This window comes from Sphaeramia orbicularis, chromosome 17, assembly GCF_902148855.1.
Source record: "Sphaeramia orbicularis chromosome 17, fSphaOr1.1, whole genome shotgun sequence".
In the NCBI taxonomy this organism is placed as follows: Eukaryota; Metazoa; Chordata; class Actinopteri; order Kurtiformes; family Apogonidae; genus Sphaeramia; species Sphaeramia orbicularis.
In genome coordinates, this window is record NC_043973.1 from 5,514,727 (window position 1) to 5,536,409 (window position 21,683).

The 21,683-nt window shown below is 38.4% G+C and overlaps 1 protein-coding gene across 1 annotated transcript; it reads right to left on the bottom strand.

The window, feature by feature from the left end:
• Positions 1-933: 933 nt before the first annotated feature.
• tmem68 (transmembrane protein 68) lies at positions 934-18,640 on the bottom strand. The gene is given in 12 exon segments (XM_030159543.1): positions 934-2,079; positions 5,441-5,484; positions 5,487-5,522; positions 5,525-5,578; positions 6,252-6,312; positions 6,666-6,833; positions 6,836-6,861; positions 8,217-8,384; positions 10,307-10,406; positions 13,948-14,121; positions 17,838-17,961; positions 18,065-18,640. Coding segments are annotated over 11 exon segments (996 nt in total). The 5' UTR covers positions 17,898-17,961; positions 18,065-18,640; the 3' UTR covers positions 934-1,974.
• Between the last annotated feature and the right edge of the window lie 3,043 nt (positions 18,641-21,683).

Genomic DNA, 21,683 nt, shown 5'->3' on the forward strand with positions numbered 1-21,683 from the left:
TGTCTCTATTCCATTTTTGTAAAGCACTGTGAATGAATTGTGCTATACAAATAAATCTGCCTTGCCTTGGTTTCTGGATGTGTTCATGAGTCCATGCAGTGATTTTCACTACAGAATCATGCCTGATTTTTATGCAGTTCTGCCTGAAATCCCAGACATTCAAACTCTTTTCAATTCTATGTCAAGGAGTATTATTCTGAAATTGTTCTAAAATTTGCAGATAGAGTTTTTGTGAATATCTAACCTTCTTTACTTAACTAACGAGTAACTCTGCTTATCTAAGATGCTCTTTTTATTCCTGTCATGTTACTGCCATTTTGCCAACAAACACAGCCAGTTGCAGAAGCTCTTTCTTTTTAGTACATAGTTTTCTTGCCTTTTGTTGCCCCCCCGATCCCAACTTTTTGGAGACATGTTGCTGTCATCAAATTAAAAAAATATTTTTCTCTTAAAATGGTAGATTGTATTGCATTGTATAAATATTTGATAAGGTTTCTATGTTCTAGGTTTATGAAATTTGCAAATGATTGCATTGTTTTTATTTACATTTGACACGTTATACCATGTTTTTTTTGGGGGGGGGGTTTGTAGATTTGAATTTACTTGGTCACATGACATGAAAGCAAGTGGGAAAAAAAAGCATTTAAAACAATGACAAACCTACACACACACACACATGCACACACATAAAAGAAAAAGCATAAAAATCAATACTTTTTCATCTTTATCCAGTGTAATAATAATATCTGGTACATTAAGTACTCATGACCAGTCCATATTTACCTCCGCCAAGGAGGTTATGTTTTTGCCAGGGTTTGTTTGTCTGTCTGTCTGTCTGTCTGTCTGTCTGTCCGTTAGTGTGCAACATAACTCAAATAGTTATGGACAGATTTTGATGAAATTTTCAGGGTTTGTTGGAAATGGGATAAGGAAGAAATGATTAAGTTTTGGTAGTGATCGGGGGTGGGGGGGCCCACGGGGGGGGGGGGGGCACTGATCAGCCTTGGCGGAGGTCTGCGCTCTCCGAGTACTTCTAGTTTGTGATGTGATTACTACACACTGTAAATGCAATTTTTAACATGCAGGACTTTTGATTTTGCTTTTTTCCAACCATGTCATATGAGTCATGTGATAGTGATTGAAGGTGACTAATTTGTTTTAGGGAATGCAAAGAATGCATGAATCATTTGGATACAAATAAGAGTTATTAATAAATTTTGTTGCTTTCTCTTGGTGTGTAATACACAAGCCTATTGAAAGATCTTGTCATACTCTCTTGTCATACTTTATTTAGGTTATTCTATTTGTGTTTTATTTCAACAACTTTACAACAAATAATAATAATAAACTGCATAAAGGTTTTAGAAGTGGGAGACTGCTGGCTGTGATGCCAGGGTCAAACGAGTGTGTCTAATAAGAGGCCCAGTCAGTCATTAAGCATAATTTAAAGACCCTCATAGCTTGCTCTGAACCAAGTAAAAGATTTGCAAACTGTGACTTGGAAAGACAGACACTCAAGGACATACTAAAAACTTCCTGTTCACCAAATACATACATCATTCAGTGTTCATCTTCATTCAACAGACACTTCCATTATTACTTCATCTAGGCCACTTTAATCAACCATCAAGCTACAGTTCAGTCTGAAGGTCAATCTTTAAACTGCTTATACTGGAATATATAAATGATGTGATGAATAAATAATTAGACTGACAAATAGCTATTGTGATATTTTTACTTGTTGTGGTATATGTCAAAACTAATTGTGAGAGATAAAGAGAAAAAAACTTGTCAGGAACATGCAACACAAAGAATGCATATATCATCAAGCTCAACAGCAGTCAGAGTTCGGGGCAGTGAAGAAATCTGTGCAAAATTACAATGTGTTAGGCCTCCAAACCTGTGCAATCTGCAGTGATTCAAGAGCCACTTTGATTGCACACTGGACTGTTTGATTCTGTCGCCCTGTTGTTGTTAATAGTCTTTGTGTTTGGTGTAAAACCTCTCCATCAAGGCTCTCAAAATGTTCCCTGGAATTTGCTGGTGCTGGTCGATCAGAGACTGGACTGCCTGTTGCACCTGCAGAGCAGAGGATGACAGCTTAGTTCCAAACTTTATGGATGGATGACTGGGGTTTTTAACTGAACAGTTTCTGAACAGGAAATTTCCCCTTTAATGGACGTCCATGCTGTATTAAATCCTGCTGATGATCTGAACATCTAAATTGTGTTACTTAAACAAACAAGCAAACAAAACATTAACAAATACTACTACTTTTGTCCGCTACCTTTAGGGTTCGCAACAGCAAACCATCTGCTTTCATTTGACCCTGTCTCCTGCTTCTTCTTCTCCCCCCACATCAACTACCTGCATGTCCTCCTCCTCTCTCACTTTGTCCTTAAAATGTCCAATTTGAACTGTCCCTCTGATGTGTTCATTCCTAATCCTGTCCATCCTTGTCACTCCCACAGAACATCTCAACATCCTCAGCTGTGCCGTCCAGGTCTGCCTTCTGTACATCACTGATATTACTACCGTCATGTACACCTTTGCTTTAATTCTTGCAGATGCTCTTTTGTCAGACATCACTCCTGACTTTTCTCGAAGTCATTCCACCCTGCCTGCACTCTCCTCCAACCTCCCCATTGCTCTGAACACTTGACCCCAAATACTTTACCTTCTTCCCCTTGACTCCTTGCACCCTTTCCTCCCTCCCTCCTTTCCATTCACACATATCTACTCTGACTTGAAAAGCTGACTTTCATTCTCTTCTTTCTAGCGCATACCTCCACCTCTACTGGTTTTCACAATATCATCTGCAAACATAGTCCAGTCTCCCTGGACTATGATGTTTGCAGATGACATTGTGATTTCCTGTCTAACCTCAGCCTGTCCATCACCATGGCAAACAAGAACAGGCTCAGAGCCCACGCAGACCCACCTCCACTCTGAATTCCCATGTCACACCTACAGCACACCTCGCTACTGTCATACTGTTCTTATACATATCTAACATACTTCTTTGCCACTCCAACAGCTCCTCCCTCGGCACCCTGTCAAACATTTTCTCTAATCCACCAAGTACCCTTTCTAGTAGGGGGTGTAACAGTACAGAAAAATTTTGGTTCGGTATGTTTTTGGTACAGGGCTCTTCGTTCGTTACATTTTTCGGTACAGTGAAGGAGACCAATTTCACAAATTTGACGTGTTACCAGAAATATAACTGATCTTTGTGAAACAATGCCGGCACAAGCCGCTCTTGTTTTGTCAACTTGTCTCTCTCTTTTGACATAACTAACAGGGAATCTGAAATGTTCTCAAATCGGAGACCTTAGAGAAGATGGAGGGTCTTCCAACTCTGGCTTTGTACCTGTGATGCTGCTCTGAGCTGCCATACTGGTTCACAGTCAGCATGGTTCAGTATGGGTGCATGTACTGCTTAGACCTCCGTCTAGGAAAATCAAATATTGCACATGGGATCTGCTTCCAGCCACCCTGTTCATACTATGTGCCTTGTCGCTTCAAGGTTCGTGTGAAACTCAAGGCAAGTGTTTGCGTTCTTTACATAGGCTACATGTATTTTATTCGGTACACCCTCCGGATTGTATTTAACAAAGAGTGCACTGTTACACCCTACTTTCTGAGCATGAAAACCATACTGCTGCTCACAAATGCGCACTTCCTTACTCAGCCTGCTTCCACTGCTCTTTCCTAATCTTCATCTTGTGGCTCATCAGCTTTAATACCTCTGTAATTTGCTCTGCACATCCCCCTTCTTTAAAATCAGCATCAACTCATCCTCTCCTGCTCCAAAATTCAACTAAACACAATCGTTAAGAAACTGTTCTACCATCTCTCCCAGTCACTTCCATACCTCCGCTGGTATGTCATCAGGGCCTACTACTTTTTCACTCTTCATTTTCTTCAAAACCTTTCTTACTTCATCCTTACTAATCTTTTAGACCAGGGATGTCAACCATATGGACCGGGGGCCAAAACCGGCCCGCCAAAGTTCCAATCCAGCCTGGAGCATGAATTAGCAAAATGGAAAAATTACACTGAAATATTAACAATCAGGGTGTCAAATTTCATTATGAAACATTTACAATTACAGACAACTCTCACAATAAAATGTGAATAACCTGAATAAACATGAATAACCCAAAATGTTTTAAGTGAAAAAAAGTTCAATTTTAACAAATAATAGATTCACTGCTATCTGTAATTTGTGTTAATAATAAGATGAGAATAAAATTCTAGAGATTGCACTTATTTTTCCTTAACAAATGTCAGGCTTACATGGTTGTTGAGGTTATTCATATTTCCCATCACTATTGACTTTTTCACACTAAAACAAAGTGAAAATTTGGATTATTAAGTATGTAAAAGTTATGCCTATTATTTTACTGGTCTGGCCCGCTTGAAATTCACATTGTCTGTATGAACATGTGAACACCCCTGACTAAAATGAGTTTGACACCATGTTTCAGACCAACATTTAGGGTCCCGAACTCTCAGTTCTACATTTTGGCTTTCCTATTCTCTCTCTGTCTACAGACACATATACCTCCTCTCTTTCTTTGACCAGTAAATAGGCCACTTTCTGCCAGTACCCCTGTTTGTCAGAGCACTGGTGGTGGCTGTTGTGACCTGTGCCTCAACAAATCTGGTATAGAAGTCATTTCATGATCTGCATAGTTAATTGGGGCATGTTTTAGACCAGATGCCCTTCCCTCATGCTACCCTCTCCATTTACTGGGCTTGGGACCATCACTAGAAACCCAAACTAGACCTAAAACTGGAACCAGAGGGCCATTAAATGGAACATTAAGCAGCAGATTAGCAGCAGATTGTCTATGTAACCAATGTGAAGTAGAAGATTTGTAGTGTAGTGAATTGTCTATGTACCTGAATCTGAAGCAGATGACTTACATTGCAGTGGATCCCGTGAGTAACCAAATCTTATGTGCGAGTGGTTGTGAGTAGATCTTAAGTAAGAGGTCCTCTTAGGGATTCACCCCACCGTCTCTCTCTCTAGCTCAGACTACTCGGCTCACAAATAAATTTGCCCAATTAGTCCCTTTCCATCCTACAAATCCTTGCTGTAATAAATCTACTTGGGCAGAGCCCCTATATGAGCATGAGTCGTTATTGGGTTGTAAAAGTTGCAAGGGGGGCACTGATCTGCCCTTGGTGGAGGTCTGCGATCTCCGAGTGCTTCTAGTTGATATTGTGTCATGTTGCTGGCATGTGCTGAGAATTTCCCTAAGTCATTCAGGAGATAAGCATGTGGGTCCACTGGAAATGTGATATTATATTTAAAGAAAGCAATCAAGAATGTATAGAATGGGACAGAGAGAAACAAATGAAAAGATAAGGGAAACAAACAAACAGCACAGTAATGGCTGTTTTTAGTTGACAGTGGCTGTAGCTCACTCACTTTTTCTGCCAGGTCTGTAGCATTTAGGGTAGGGTCATAAGGGATGGATCACCCAAAAAGGTCCGAAATTTCACAGGAAACCACCATAAACAGAGCTATAGGGAGAACGAAACCTCTCGTACACCCAGCGGAAAAATCCTGAGACACAGAAAAAAAACAATGAAGACATAGCAATTGCAGTCAAAGACATAAGTTATCACATTCAGAGCCTACTCCCTCTTGTAGATAGGTGGTACATATTGTATGACCTGCTATGAAAATAAATTATTTTCTGGATGAATTATTTAGTCTTTAATAGGTCAGAGTTGAAAAGTGCTAGTTATCTCATACAGCCCAAGGTGTCCATCCCTGAGAATGACATCTTGTCATCCTTGCTTTCAATGGGGGTTTTGAGTTACCATTCTGTCCAGCTTGAGTTTCTTGTGGAAACTAAAAGTAACAATTAACTAGCTTCTTATGGTTTTCCCCTGCGCTGTGGACATCAACAAATTTAAGCGTCAGAGTGCACAGATATTTTAGAGGATTTCATGCTTGCTGGGAGTTTACACAAGGTTTGAAAAGCCAGAATACTTAAAAAAGCTTTGAAACTGGCATCAGCTGACACTTTCTAATGACACCTGTTGACACGCATAGTAAGATGATTAAAACCCGAGCTTTAAAAAAACCTGTAAAAATAATCCTGAGAGTGGCAAACAATTAGTGTTCTCAGATTTTGCACACGCCCTAACTGTATTTTATTATTTCATTTTAGTTCCTGAAAATTGCTGTTAATATTGTCCTTTTTGCATACAACTGTATGTGATATACTTACTGAGGGTTCCCAGAGATCTGAAGCCTTCCCGCACATTTTGAGTAAACATTGGAATCACTGGCTGAAGGAAAGAAAGGAAGACATAGCAGTTAGAATTGAGAGCATGATGTCTAATAAAAATGCTACATGCATAAACACCATTATGATACAAAGTATTTGTATAGTATAACTCATAGTCACTATTACTACTCTAACTATTAAAATGTGGGTGGAGGAATGTGATTTTTCAAATTTTGGTGCCCCCATCAAATCCCCCCCATTTTATATTATCTGTGTATAAACTGAACTCACAGGCTGCTCACGTTCATATATTAGTGACTAACAATGATTGACTCTGATTATCAGATTTTAAAACAACAGGTTACAAGCTTATCAGAAAACAGTACAATGTTATAATATGTGATGTCAACGCACCACTTGAGAGTCTATGGCAACCTGGGCAAAACCTTTGCGTTTTCCCCAGAGAAGAGGGTACGTCTCATCACTGAACAGTGCCTCCCTCACGCCACCTGGAGAAATACCCAACAGATGGCCATTTTTCAAAGCCCGGACACACTCCTCCTGTGGACCGTGGATGAACACTGAACACCCTCCAGGAGTAACTTAAAACCTACAAGAACCAGATAATGGCAGGGGAAGACAGACGAGAGCAGAGCGAATGATCACAGAGGAAAGATTTAGCTAAAAGAAGTGAGGAAAAACATTATCGCTGCCATGGTTTATATAGTGCTTTTGTCGACTGAGAGGTTATAGTCCACATTACGAAAAGAACAAAGATAATAAATCTTGAACTGACTTAACCATATCAGTAGCATTAACCTTACATCTTAAGTAGGGGAAGGGCAATAAAATAATAAAGAAGCAGAATATTTACTTGTAAATACATATTATACATGCGGACATGCACACACACCAAAATGACGCTATGCTTTTAACCAATCACAAGCTGAATATGGAGGAAGTCACCACACACTGCAACACTAGGAGCAGTGAAGGCTGTCATTTCAGGCACACAAATGGGGAGTTGCATGTCTTGCTTAAGGACACATCAGCTAACAGTTTCTCTGCTGGATTTACTCTTCAGTCTCAAGCCGCTTCTCAATCCTTCTAGGCCATGTCTGCCCCATGACAATTATCATAGCACTGTGCAACATTTGTAACTTGGGCCCAAAATTAAATCTTCAAATTTGAGGTTTTTGATAGGATTCTTTTTCTCTCATCATAACTAAGGCCCTCTGGTCCAACATGAAGCCAATGCAGTAGTAATCTGAAGTTGTAATACCAAGGAAGCTAAGAATCTTTGCAGGAGCACTACAACATCCTGTAGGGAAAAACTGCATTTGTCACATTCTGGTACACAAACCTAATTTTGAACTTCAACCAAAAGTTAAGCTGTTCCAGACCTGTAACCCTGGTACTTCTCTGATAGAACCAAGAAATGATAACTTTAAACCAAGAACTCAGTGGTTTCCATCGTCCTCTAGACTCTTTCCAGACTGACAGATGTCAGTTACTGTTTCTCGTCTGTTCTTGAATTTCTTTAGATCACAGAATGATGAGACATTTTAGCCTACTCCACTTTGTCAGACGTGTTTCTATTTAAGTTATTTCTTGATTGAACGGGTTTTGGCAGTAATCAGATCTGGTGAAATTGAACTCAGTTTTCCAAAAAAATTGGTCAATCACAGATAATTTGTGATGTAACGACAGGGGGAAATGACTTTTTCCACATAGGGCCAGGTAGGTTTTATGTATTTTCTTTCCCTTAATAAATGAAATGATCATTTAAAAACTGCATTTTTATTTACTATTCATCATTCATTCATTATTGTCTAAAATGATAATTTCTTTGTTTATCTGAAACATTTAAGTGTGACATATGCAATAATGTAAGAAATCAGGAAGGGGCAAATACTTTTTCACAGCACTGTACATTCATTTGCATCCATGACTGAAACAGTGTACCTGGAATCTTGAAGAGGAAGTGGTCAGCTACAGAATGGCAAGTTCTCCCCTTCTGGATGATGACATTAGCAAGGAAGTAGTAGTAATCAATAGGAATGGCGCCATGGTAGTATACTATCAGTGCTGGTCCTTTATCGGGGATTTTCTCCATCCCATAGATCTCATAGCCTGGTAAAGGAGGACAAGAGATATATATGTTATGTTATAATAAATAAAAGTGAATTCTGTAAAAAAAATAATCTCTTTGGAGAAAAAAAACCTGGCTCTTACAAAAAATGTTTAACTTTGGCAGACTAAGAAAAATTGAGAGTTGGGCAGAACATTTAACAGGTATCAAGTATGTGCAAATTGCCAGTATACCATCACTATAAACCTTAAGGTAGATTGAAATCGAAAAAAACCTGGGAATCAAAGGCCAGAGTCTACGCCAAGCAATCAAGGCAGTATCGGAGGCAGCTGAGAGAAGCAGCCAGTGGCTGTGATAAAGAGGCAAGACTCCTGCTGGGTCCCCGGTTGAGAGGGTGATTTCGGGAGACACACTGCGGGGACTTGATGACCCCCGTAGGGCCTTCCTCAGTCGAGGGTGTCTAGTTGTAATGGCCGAAACACCCAATGAATCTGAGGTATACTACTGAAGATGTATAACCCGAATCACCCTCCAAGGGGAACTCCACTGTGTCAACAGCGTTGGGGGCATCCTCAAAGTACGTGCTCGCACTTAAAGGATTGTTTACATCTTGCCCTGTGTTTTTGAAAACCTGTGCAAATTGCCAATATACCATTACTATAATACTGAAGGTAGACTGATACACACATCAAAAATTCATGTGAAGGCAATTTCTGAATATATAAGTATGTTTCTTTAAATCATAAGTGGCTTGAACAAACATCATGAGTAAAAAGTCTATATTTGTCACTTTTATCCATCATTCCACTATTCATAACCGACACTATCAGAAAACCTTAATGAATTTGTAGTAAGCTGTGATCTGATCAGTATCCAAGTCATCTAATACCACAAACAATATGTCATGTCTTTACTGAACAGTTATTAAACACTTACAGTGCTGCTGGGATAAGTAAGGCAGGAGTTAGCAAACTTAAAAGTCCAGTCAAAACATTGATTTCAGATAGGTGTGGAGCTACTTTGGCTTATAAAAAACACTCAAACTATGTGAAGTTGAATTCCATCAATCAAGAATTGTTCATTTCCTTAAGACTAGAGGGGTTACAAGTAAAGTAGTCCGAAGTAAGTGGTTCACAGTTAGACAATAGAAACAGTGGTTACTCTCCCTAGAAGTGGGGCACAAGCCAAGTTGACCCTAAGGTCACAACATAGAATGCTCAGGGAGGTAAAAAAAGAATCCCTAGGGTAACAGTTAGAGGGTTCCTACAGATTTCTACAAGTTAAATTTAAGACCTACATTTCGCTGTTTGTCTTTATACTGTAACTCCTACAAGCACTTTGCTGAAATAAAGTATATTTGATGGCATGATACTAATTTGATACCGTACTGATGTCTACTTGCAATACTCAGGTATGCTGAAGTGTCTTCTTTTTTTTTCTGTAATTTAATTCAAACAGGGGTGATGGCGCAGTGGTTAGCACGGTTGCCTCACAGCAAGAAGGACCTGAGCTAGCATTTGCTGGCAGAGGCTTTTCTGTGTGGGGTTGGCATGTTCTTCCCATGTCTGCATTTGTTGCTGCTGTTGTTTGGTCTGGTGTCACTCACCACCCTCTAGACCGAGGGTCGGCAACCCTGGTCCTACAGAGCCACTATCCTGCATGTTTTAGATGTTTCCTTCTTCAACACACCTGATGGTCATTACCGGGCTTCTGCAGAGCGTGATGATAGGCTTATCGTTTGAATCAGGTGTGTTGGAAGAGGGATACATCTAAAACATGCAGGATAGTGGCTCTGTAGGACCAGGGTTGCTGACCCCTGCTCTAGACAATATCCCAAGTAAAGTGAGACGGGGTGCCAATCAAGCACAGTAACATCATGGTAAGCTAAAGAGTTCAGGGTAACTTCAGGGAAAAAAAACATTTTGCATCTGTATTATTCTAAAAGACTTGGTCAGTGTCTTACCATGCCATATAGTTCCATGTCCATCCCAGAGAGCAGCCAAGGTCTTTCTAGCTCCATCCCACAGGTTGTTAGAATAAGCTTCTCTAAGTTGATTCTTCCTCTGTTATGACAAACACATGGAATGATTGAAGGAAAAACCTTAAGGAGGGCTTTTGTTCCTTAGTAGATCATATGCAATGCTGAATGTCACTGCAAATTTACAGTTTTATTCTGGTGTGAAAATGATGTTTAGACACATGTTTAGACATCAACAATACATTGGTATTAAAGGAACCGCATTAACGTGGTTTAAATCCTATCTAACAGATAACAGGTTTTCCCTGGATTATCTCTGGACCTGCTGCTGTGATCCTGCTTCTCTTCTGCCTCTGTTATTATTACTCATTTATCCATATAATTGTGATAGTGTTTATAATTTAAGTACATGCATGGTAGATGTTTCTATTATTGGTACTAACAGCTGCAGTAGTAGTATATCCACTGTTATTACTTGTATTTGGAGTAGTAATGATAGCAGTTGTGGGTATTTGTACTAGTTACTGATAGTTATACTAGTAACAACACTTCTAGTTTTCAACAGTTATAGTTCAGTTTGCTGTGCATCCATGTGTTTCACCCTATCCTGAGATCTGTCTGTGACTTGGGTTGTTAAGAGTCTGATTTAGACCAGCTCTAAATGTAAAGTCTCATGAGATTACTTTTGTTATGATTTAACACTATATAAATAATTGATTGACAAACAAACTTCCAATTTGAAGCTGGTGCTGAAAAAATTAGCATAATGTTACATTTTAACATTTTAATACACATATATATACTTTCTACTACTCCTTACATTTTCATAACTGGCATGCAAGCTATTACCCCGCCCCCTGACAGGGAGGCAAAGGCTATTGTTTTGGTTCAGTTTGTTTCTTTGTTTTTGTTAACACTCTAGCAGCTAAACTATTAGTTGAACTCATACCAAATTTGGTTTATACATTGCCAGTGACCCAGAATAGATGTCATTACATTTTGGGAAAAGTAGATCAAAGTTCAAATTTTCTATGAATTTTTTAAACCTTTTGTTTCCTCCCATTTACTTATAATGGCTGAAATTTCAAATGTCTATAAAAGCATCAATTGTGTTTCAATTTACTTCAAACTTGACACATATATAGAGGCAATTGATATGCTGACATCAGCTGGATCAATGCCAAAATAAGCTACAACACATGCAAAAAGCTGGGTTTGTTGTGCGTGGCATCACTTGTTTTTAATGCATTTGAAGGCAATTAACTTTTATATACTTTTGCACCTTCACAGTATTAAGACAGCAACCTTGTTTTTGGCTTAAAAATCTGAGTCACACAGCCTTAAACTTGTACTTCCTGAAAGTGTACATATCTCTCTATGCATCTGGGATTGTGTAAGTGGAATTTGTAAAGGTATACGAACCTTTGGTGAGAAAATTTTGTTAAAAACTGAACCACTGAAAGCTAGAGTGTGTGACATCACTGATCAAACTCACTCCATTCATTTTCAATGGGACAAAATAAAGCTTAATATTTCAAAAAATAGAAAAGGCAGAAGTGTCAAAAGTAATAGCACAAATGTCCTGAACAAGTCGAACATTTTGGTGTTTGAATGGTTTAACTGCACCATTGATACAGGAGTAACAAGTCCAACAAGTGGCATAACAAACCCCGCCCCTTGCACATATTGTAGCTTATTTTGGCATCAATCCAGCTGATGTCATCATGTCTATGCCTGTGGTGATGTCAGCATATCAGTTGCCTCTATATATATATATATATATATATATATGTGATACTTTGAAGTACATTGAAACAAATTGATGTTTTTATGGACATGCAAATTTTGGCCATTACAAGTAAAGGGGAGAAGAAAAAAGATTTAAAAAATTCATTAAAAAAAAATTAACTTTGACCTACTTCTCCCAAAATGTAATGACAATGCATTCTGGTCACTGGCAATCGATAAATCCAATTTGGTATGAATTCAACCTAGGAGTTTTGCTGCTACAGGACATTTGAATTTTCACCCATTAATAAGTAAATGGGGAAAAAGATTTTAAAAATTCATAAAAAAATGTGAACTTTGACTTACTTTTCCCAAAATGTAATGACATCTATCTGGGTCACTGGAAATTTATAAACCCAATTTGGTATGAATTCAACCAGTAGTTTTGCTGCTAGAGCGTTAACAACCAACCAAACAAACCGAACCGAAAACAATACCCCTTGCCTCCCCTTCAGGGGGCGGGGTAAAATGTAAGAAATGGAAAGAGAATATGATAGTGCGATTGCTTTGACACACAGCAGTTATCCTGCCAACAGTGTCCTTTCTTTCCTGCCTGACTAGGATACCACGCTAAGTCTGCATTTGAGGTACGTATAATAGTCCCAAAGAAAGGGTCATCCTTGTTTGTTGTTCCTCTCATCTCTTCCCCTCATGAAAGGCTATCTCTGGCCCTGAAATGCAAAGTATGGAGAGGCAGAGTCAGCAACCTGGCCCAGCAGGGGAGAAGTTAGTCCAATCCAACATCTCTCCCTGACTCTGCCTTCCATGTCCCCAGCCTTTATTTTCTTTTTCCACACACAATTACCTTAACCACAACTTCCCCTGCTCTACCACTTTATCTTCTTCTATCTCCATCCACTGCCCTTCCAGAGACCTACACTGAGCAGAATCATACTTGCCTATGTGCCTTAGAGAATGCTGGTGTTAAGGGATTGCACCACCTACTCCTAATACATAATTTTTCCAATCTAAAATGATGAAATAGTACATTAAAAACAATCATTCGGTGTATCCATCCATGAGTATCAGATAAGACAACTTACAATTAAATGTAAAATGCCTAAACCGACAAACACAATGCAAGTCCCTGGGGGATGTAACAAAGATGACATGATGTAGAAGAAATAACAATACAGGAAACTAAACCTAAAGTCACTGATTCATCTCACAATAAAGATAAACTTCATCACAGTCTAAAGATGTCAGTTCTGTTGCTTACACTAACATTATGCATACTGAAGTGAAGTAATATAATTTATAGTCATTACACTTTTTGTTTAAAAAGTCAGAGTAGTTTATGATCTTCATATTATATTATTTAAAATAAGGTTCACACTTTGTTTTGCACACACCAACAACTGGTAAAAATGTCCTTGAAAGGCACACTTTTGACCCTTTGATTACATTTCAGAGCCCCTACTTTCTGACTTTTACTGCATTCAACAAGATGAATCAGTACTTGGGCTTTTACCACATTCTGTTTTTAACACAAGTATATTGTACTTCTAGTACTGAAGTATTTGTATTTCTACTGAAGTAAAGGAAGTACATACTTCTCCACCTCTGTCAATAATATACATGTGGCTGAGCGTCAGCTTGTCAAAGTAGCTTATTTCCATGATTTGCCTAATTTTGTTGTATTCTGGGCTAATTGTTTGAAAGTTCTAACTGAAAAGTAGTGAGCATTATATAAGCAGGCTCATTAGAGGGGCCAGTACATGTGCCAGAAACAAAAACATGGCATTCACAATAACTGCCAATGCTCCATTATTAGTAAAAGACAATAAACTCTGGTTTAATATTCATGCAGAACAATGTATAAAGTGTGTTTGCGCCACCTTGTAGACATTGAGGAAGAGTATAGAGAGATAAAGGAGGATAACAATAAGGAAAGGACAATGAAGACAATTGCCAGAGGGGGTGACACCCCAGCAGGTACTCCAAAAACACGGAAATAGTCCTCCATTTGACCAAGAGACCGCCCACTCCTGCCATGCATTAAATATACAGGCCTGTGAAGGGAGACAAACACGTCATTAGCCCTGTTTAGGCAGGATATTAACAGAACAGCTTTAAAGAGAAATGGTCACGTCAAACCTAAAACTGAGGCAATGTGCATTTAATGAAAACAATCTGAGGGCTAACAATCAATCAATCAGCTAGACAGCAACTTCATCTGCAGCTCAAATTGTTATTTACAAGCCACTGTGATAGCTGGCTTTGTTGTGGTAATGCTACAGATGGACAATATACAGAGGGGTACAGAAAGTTTTATAGAAAGCAGTCTCCACAAGTTGTGTACAACTACTAAGTTTACCAGCCAACATATTAACTTGTGCATCCATCTTACCATGCAGTGTGTGCACTAGTGTGTGACTGTGGAAATTTTTCCATTTCAAACATGCATTACAATGCAGACATTCAAACTAGGAAACAAGTGAAGCTTCTCATCTCTAATAATGCACTGTAGAACAACTAATGTTATGTTTCAGTAATGTTTACATACTTTGGTAGAGACTGGTACTTAAAAGACGCTCTTTGCATTATCAATGTAGTCTGACTTACTGATGAACAAAGCAGCCATGTGTAGTATTACAGAAAATTGAGGATACAATACATTGAAATGCATCAAGAATCATTGTGCATTTGAATTGCTGAGAGTATTGTGAGGCCAAAGAAGATTAACACCTCTGCTATAAATATATATATTAACTGACAGATGAGGGTAATGATGTTAGGTGTTTGATGAGATATTTTATTTCATCAAACATTTGCATTCACGGGCTATAGGAATTATAGTAAATACTAGTTATGAATTTAAAAAAATTGCACATAAATGCCCTCTTATGTCGTATTTTCCACTGGAGAACTGGGAAAAATTTTATATCCACAAGCTGCTGAGATGAAAATAACCTTTGAACTTTTCAACATGATGGAGAGCAATGAGAGATTCATCGCAAATGATATACAATGCTTTTAACGTTCTGCTGCTGTTAGTCCATGGGCCAGGCCAGGTAGTGGTACCACTAAAGGGGGCAAAACCTTTGTGGTGCCATTTTGTTGGTAGGACATATATATGTGTATTAAACCATGATAGCCTTTCCAAATGAGTAGCTTAGTCATGATTATATGGTACCTTCTTTTTTTTCCAAAAAATGTATCATTACGCTTAATGGCGTATGGTGGTATTTCTGAATTATTCCACCTTTTCCTGTAAAAAATGCTGGTGGAATTGTCCAAGATAAGGTTGTGACATTACATTAGCTTCTACTTTCAGATGTTAGAGGAAGATGTTACAATTGATTGTTTCTTTCAGAAATAGTATATGCTTTTCATTCCATTCGAGCACCGCATCCAAGGCAAGTAAATATCAATGTTTATTTAAGACTTAGTCAAGACCTAGTTAAGATTGAAATTAGTGAAATGATGATACATTCTCTTTCATACAGAGCAAATGAAAGCAAATGAAAGTTCTGGAGTGATCACAACAAAGACAGCAGTTTAATAATGACATAACTATGGAGCAGAAAACAAATGTACCATTAATTCATACATAAGAAGCACATGTTATAGTGCCAATTCCAAGGCAAACAGACAAGAAAAGAAACACATAAGGTATTTGGTGTCTTTGCAGGTCTGGATGCTAGGGCCGAACGAAAATGGACTCAGGAATGAGTGGCACAGCACCCACACAGGCAACAGCCTTAATTGCCTGATACTACTTGTGTCTCAGTTCCCAAATAAAATTTTCTCTCTTTTTAACCTTTCTCAATTGATTTATCACCATTTATCTGGATTTTATCCTCTGTGATTTGCTTTTTTTTTTTGTGAAAATCAGGTATTTTCCTGTATTTGAAGACCCTGGTGCTAAAAGTACTGATATCACAAAAAAACAGTCTGTTAAAAATATTTAGAGGGTGGACTTAGCTAAACAAATACATCATGTTTATATGCTCAACTTGAATTGTCCAAAAATGTGACTTGGGTACTTTTAGCACCAGAGTCTTCATTTATTTTGATTTGATTTAGTGTTTTATTCCGAACATGCAATGGAATTTAACATATATGCAACAAGCAAAACATAAATAATAATACAAATATCAACAATTATAACAATCTTAGACAGAAGAACAGCACAATAATTTCATTTACATCCCCGAAAAGGGGTGGGAAGAAGTGCAACTTATTTAATCCCACCCCCTCTCCAGAAAATATTATTAATAATAAATATTTATCTCCCTATTTTATGAATCATGTACTTTAGTCATCATGGAACTTGAGAAATAGTTACTTTTTCCTGTCAAATCTGTCATTACCTAAACATAAACCCAGTGTCTCCATCCACTGTCACTGATCCAACTTCTCGGGCTTTACTGGAGAATCAATATTGTAGAAGATGAAGGTGTTTCCATGGTAACTACGGAGCCTCTGAACATCCAAATATGGTTACATCTGATTACCATGAAAAGATGAAGAACTGTATTTTACACCAATTATTTACATGTGTTGATAGAATTAATGGATCAATCAGTATTAAACAGTTTAGATCAGTAGATGCTTTTGGTCACATGCGTATATTTGAGTCTTTATGGGTTAATTATGCTTATAGTGAAACTGCTAAACTGTTATATACATTTACATTTTCTCCTAACCTTAAGGACTTTCTCTCACATTCACTTTACCACCTTATTTCACTTAACCTTAATTAAACTTAGCTTAGAGGAGAGACTATTCATCAACCAGACTGCTATATGTGTAATGCTGCAGTATGCACTTATCTACTGTCTAAACTGTTTATTTTGGTTTATATGTAGCTCAGATCTTTGATAACAAAGAACTGGCTATGAATGTGGCGAATCTGTGTTGGTATTAACATTCCATACATTCAAATGATGTTTTATGACCTCTGATTTTGTCCCTTACAGTGGGTTTATTCAATGGCTGACAGCTAGGACTAAGCTACTACTCTGGAATGGCTATCATAGCAAAATATTATCTATAGATAAAGGCCATTTCAAAATGCATCACTAGAACTTGCCCCCTTGGGTGGTACTATTATCCCAAATGTCTGGTCTTGGCCCATGGACTATGGTAGCTGATGATTTATCACATTTATAGCATACGCAAAGATTTCCAAAAAAAAAAAAAAAAAAAAAAGTTGCAGCAGACAAATTAACCCAAACTCTTTGCCCAAGTAGCAGGTCATGATAAATTCTGTCAGACACTTTTCATCTTGCTACGACACCAAAAGCACTTGAACACAACACACTTGTAATTTCAAATTCACAAGTGGAAAGGACCATCTTACTGACAGTGCATGAACGCAGCATATAACACTTGGCATTTCATTCATTCATTCATCATCTGAACCCACTTTATGCTCACTAGGGTCACTGGGGCCTATCCCAGCTACTTATGGGTGAAGGTGGGGTACATCCTGGACGAGTCGCCAGTGCATCAAAAGACTGACACAGAGACAAACAACCAATCACCCTCACATTTACACCTATGGGCAATTTAGATTAACCAATTAACCTCTCAGTGCATGTCTTTGGATGGTGGGAGGAAGATGGAGTCCCCAGACAGAGCCCACACACACGTGGAGAACATACAAAACCTACACAGAAAGGTCCCACCCACACTTGATATTTACACATCCAAATTAATAAAAGCAGACAACATTACTATCTGTAACAACAAACGTCATTTAGTTAGACAAGGTTCATACCAAGAGGGAGAGAGTGTCCTCTGCTCCCATCAGGCAGGACTGATTGGAACTGCCTGACATGACAGGACCTGCTGGAGACAGAGAGCCTCAGGACAAGGCTCACAGGGCATGGGCAGGATCTGACCTGAAAAACAAGAGATATGGACCCCTCATTGAGAACTTTTATTCATTTTTCCTTTATCAGAATGAATGTCATGATAATATAACAATTTATTAAAGCAAAGCACCTTTGTAGATTTTGTATTTTCTGTTCATCAGAATGAGGTATAGAGACAGCTTTTAGTCATAGTAAACGTTCGGTATCGACAACTTGCCCTGTATAACACTGAAATTTAACTTATTCACTAACCGTACTATACGCTCAATGGCGTAATCCAAATAAAATGAAATACGGCACCGGTGAAAGTCATTAGCTGTGGTGTAAAACCAGACTATTAACTAAACTCTTGACAGTCGCCAGTGAACCTTCCAGTGTTACCGTTAAACATTAAAAGTATAGAAATATACACGCAACGTTTCCTCGAGCAATTGTTTTGTTACAACACACCTTAAAAACAGCTACGTATACAAAGCGGTACTAACATGTATAGTTATGAAATGTCTGTCTGCCACAAATATCACAAACATCGGAATCTAAGAATGTGACACGCTCATGCGCAGCGCTCATTTAGTATCGCTGGAAACCACGACTCTAACGCAAAGGTTCCATCTGATACTGCTACTACTACAACAACTACTACAACTACTACTACAACTGTCGTCGCCGCTACTGCTGCTGCTACTGCTGCTACTACTGCTAAATGTTTTTTCTTCTTTTTTTTCTTCTTCTTCCTCGACTTCTTGTCCTTCTCCTCCTCCTCCTCCTCCTTTTATTGGCGGATGGCACCAAGCTTTACAGTGCATTACCGCCATCTATTGGTCTGGAGGGTAAATGAGGACATGACAGTAGAGTATAGGCTGTCAGACAGCAGTTCATAGGACCCACCCGTCATGTGTATTGAATCTGGGTGCAATGCTAGAAGCCACTCCATTAGGTATGGAGCCAAAACAATGACTTTAATGGTTGATATTTAAAATAAAATTTTGCACTGAAAACACACCCTGAAACTGAAAAAAGAAACATTGGCACTGAAAAACGTGTACTGTAAATAATTGTAACGGCATCAGAACAAGTACTTTTTTGGCATTCTGATGTGTTTTTGAATGAAAATCATATTATTTCTATTTGATGTCACTGTTTTATCAATGAGTTTATAATTTAGGTGATGAGGTAGCTTACTGTGTGTTTTCAGTTTCAACTTTCTGTCACCTTTTGTTATGGAGAGAAGAGTTTGAGGGGAAGGGCTAGGAGGGCATTATTTGCATATTATTTGCATATTGAAAACAGTGACACTCAGCTCAGTCAGTTGGACCCTGCCAGACTACATGTGCACTGCCACTTGGAGGATTCACATTGTGCACTTTGAGAGAAGCTTTTGCACTGGTTGCACTGGGTGTGATGCCAGCTGTAGGGTGGTCTAACGATATGTCATTGTTTCTTTTATGGCAAAGACAATAAACTGAAACTGACTGTCACGAAAATTGAGTATAAGCGCTTGCTCAAAATGTCATCTACAAGTTCACCTGGAGCTCCCAAACCACAAGTAAGTCTGTTTCTCTATGCCATTGTTTATCAAGAAGTTGAATGGATTTAAGTCAGTTTTGAAAAGATGCTAGAATGGCAGAGGTCCACTGTACAGTTTGTTTTGGGGTTTGTGCAGGTTCCTGCTGTTGTTGTGACCTTGCTGAATTCTGCTGTGCTGAAGTTTGATGCTGCTGCATGGTTTGTGTTAATACGTTTATGAGGCCTTGTGCCACAGCAATGGCGTTGGTCTCAAATTCCTGGAGAAGTAAAAGAAATCACAGAGCTTAACAATTAGTCATGATTAGTCAAAGGTTAGTAAGCTAACACATATGAGCTAACACTGTAGACCTCTGCAAACCCATCTTTTCAAAACTATCTTAAATCCATTCCACTTCTTGATAAACAATGGCATAAAAAAACAGACTTACTTGTGGTTTGGGAGCTCCAGGTGAACTTGTAGATGACATTTTGAGATAGCTCTTATACTCAGCGAAGTGCAAAAATTATACTGAAGTTATTGACTCAGAGGTGTTAAACTTGTTTTAGTTCAGGGGCCACCAATATGATCTACAGTAAAAATAATAGCATAATAACCTGTGAATGATGACTCCAAATTATCTTCTTGGTTTAGTGTGGAAAAATGAAAATAAAAATTAGATTATGCCTATAAATAATTAAAAAAAACAAACAAACGCTGGCTAAATTATGAGAATATTTACATTAAAAAACTATCCTTTAACAATAAAATGTGAATAACATGAAGAAATATGAACTGAAAAAAAGGACACAAGTACATACACACAGCAGCTTTTATGACTCTTCTACAGATAGAATAATAAAATAATTCCAAGCAGTCTGTTTCACTTAAATATTTATCATTGGGTTTATAGGGGCTTTGCACAGAATACTACGCACCATGGTGTGAGATCAAGTATCTCAAAGGGGAGCTGAGTGTCCTCTTTTTCGGAAATCAAAATGTGGTCACCTTTACAATGACAGACTTGTATAGGTGTGATTTGGTGTAATAGCCAAAGTGGTGTTCTGTTCTTGGACTAATACACAAGTCACACTTTGTTTATAACAAACACCATGTTTGAACATGAAGGTGTTCACAAGTGCATGTGGCTCCAGGACACTGTAGGCGTTAGGTTGATGATCAACTTTGTAGTTGTGTTTTCAGACTTATGGTTGTATGTCTTGGACACTAGGGTGAAGAAAAGTGTAGAGGAAAGTCTGGACTTCTCTACATCAGCTGCTGCCCCCATGACTCGGATAAGCAGTAGAAGGTGGATATATTGATGTATGTATTGATGGATGAATGAAATGGATGGATCAATGTGTTTTTCTTTAGCACTAACTCCATGGGGCCGGATATACTAAGATCCCAATTTGCATGTACTAATTTGCGTGCGCAATCTACAATTTTGCGTGTAGGGTTGAACTGCGGTTTGTAGGTGATTTACTTAGAGTGAATGTGTAAATGAAAACAGGTGCAAACATGTTGGAGACACACCTATTTAAATGAGGGTTTTGCATGGTTTTTGTTGGTTTGCAGCATGGCAAGTTTGGATAGATGAAAATGCTAAGCTAAATTCGACCAATAGAGAATCAGAGGTGTTGGTAGATGAAGCAAATAAACACTTAAATGAGCTACAGCAAAGAAGCCTTGTTTTATCTCATTCAAGGAGTCACAAGTGTGTGGAAACCTAATAAACCTGGCCATCCGGCATGGCATGGCATTTAGGACTTTAGACAACACATCTGAAAAATGGGATTGGGAGATCCCAGTTGTAATAGCTACCGTACGCTGGAATGACCCAGATGCAAAAAAAAAAAAAAAAAAAAAAGTAAACTTGCCAGGAGTTTTGTCATTTCAGGCTGGCTCCAAATCTGTTCTGATTTCCTCCAACAGCTCCAAAACGACAAGGCTGGATAGGCAATATTTTAATGAGTTTTAATGAGTGTTTTCTCATTCATTCCAAAAATGTTCACATGAGGGTGAAAAATGCATTGTGTCTTGTTTCATCATTTTGATGTCTCCGTCTTGCGACAATAACCACAGCCATGTGTGCGCAATTATGCATACAAACCGTTTGTACCTCCCTTTGACACCTGTTAAATATAGACAGTTTCTATGAGGAAAAATTGCTTTGGGGTTTGATAAATCACTTTACGTGTGGTAAATTATTATACTTACATTTTCTCCTCCCACCACACGGACA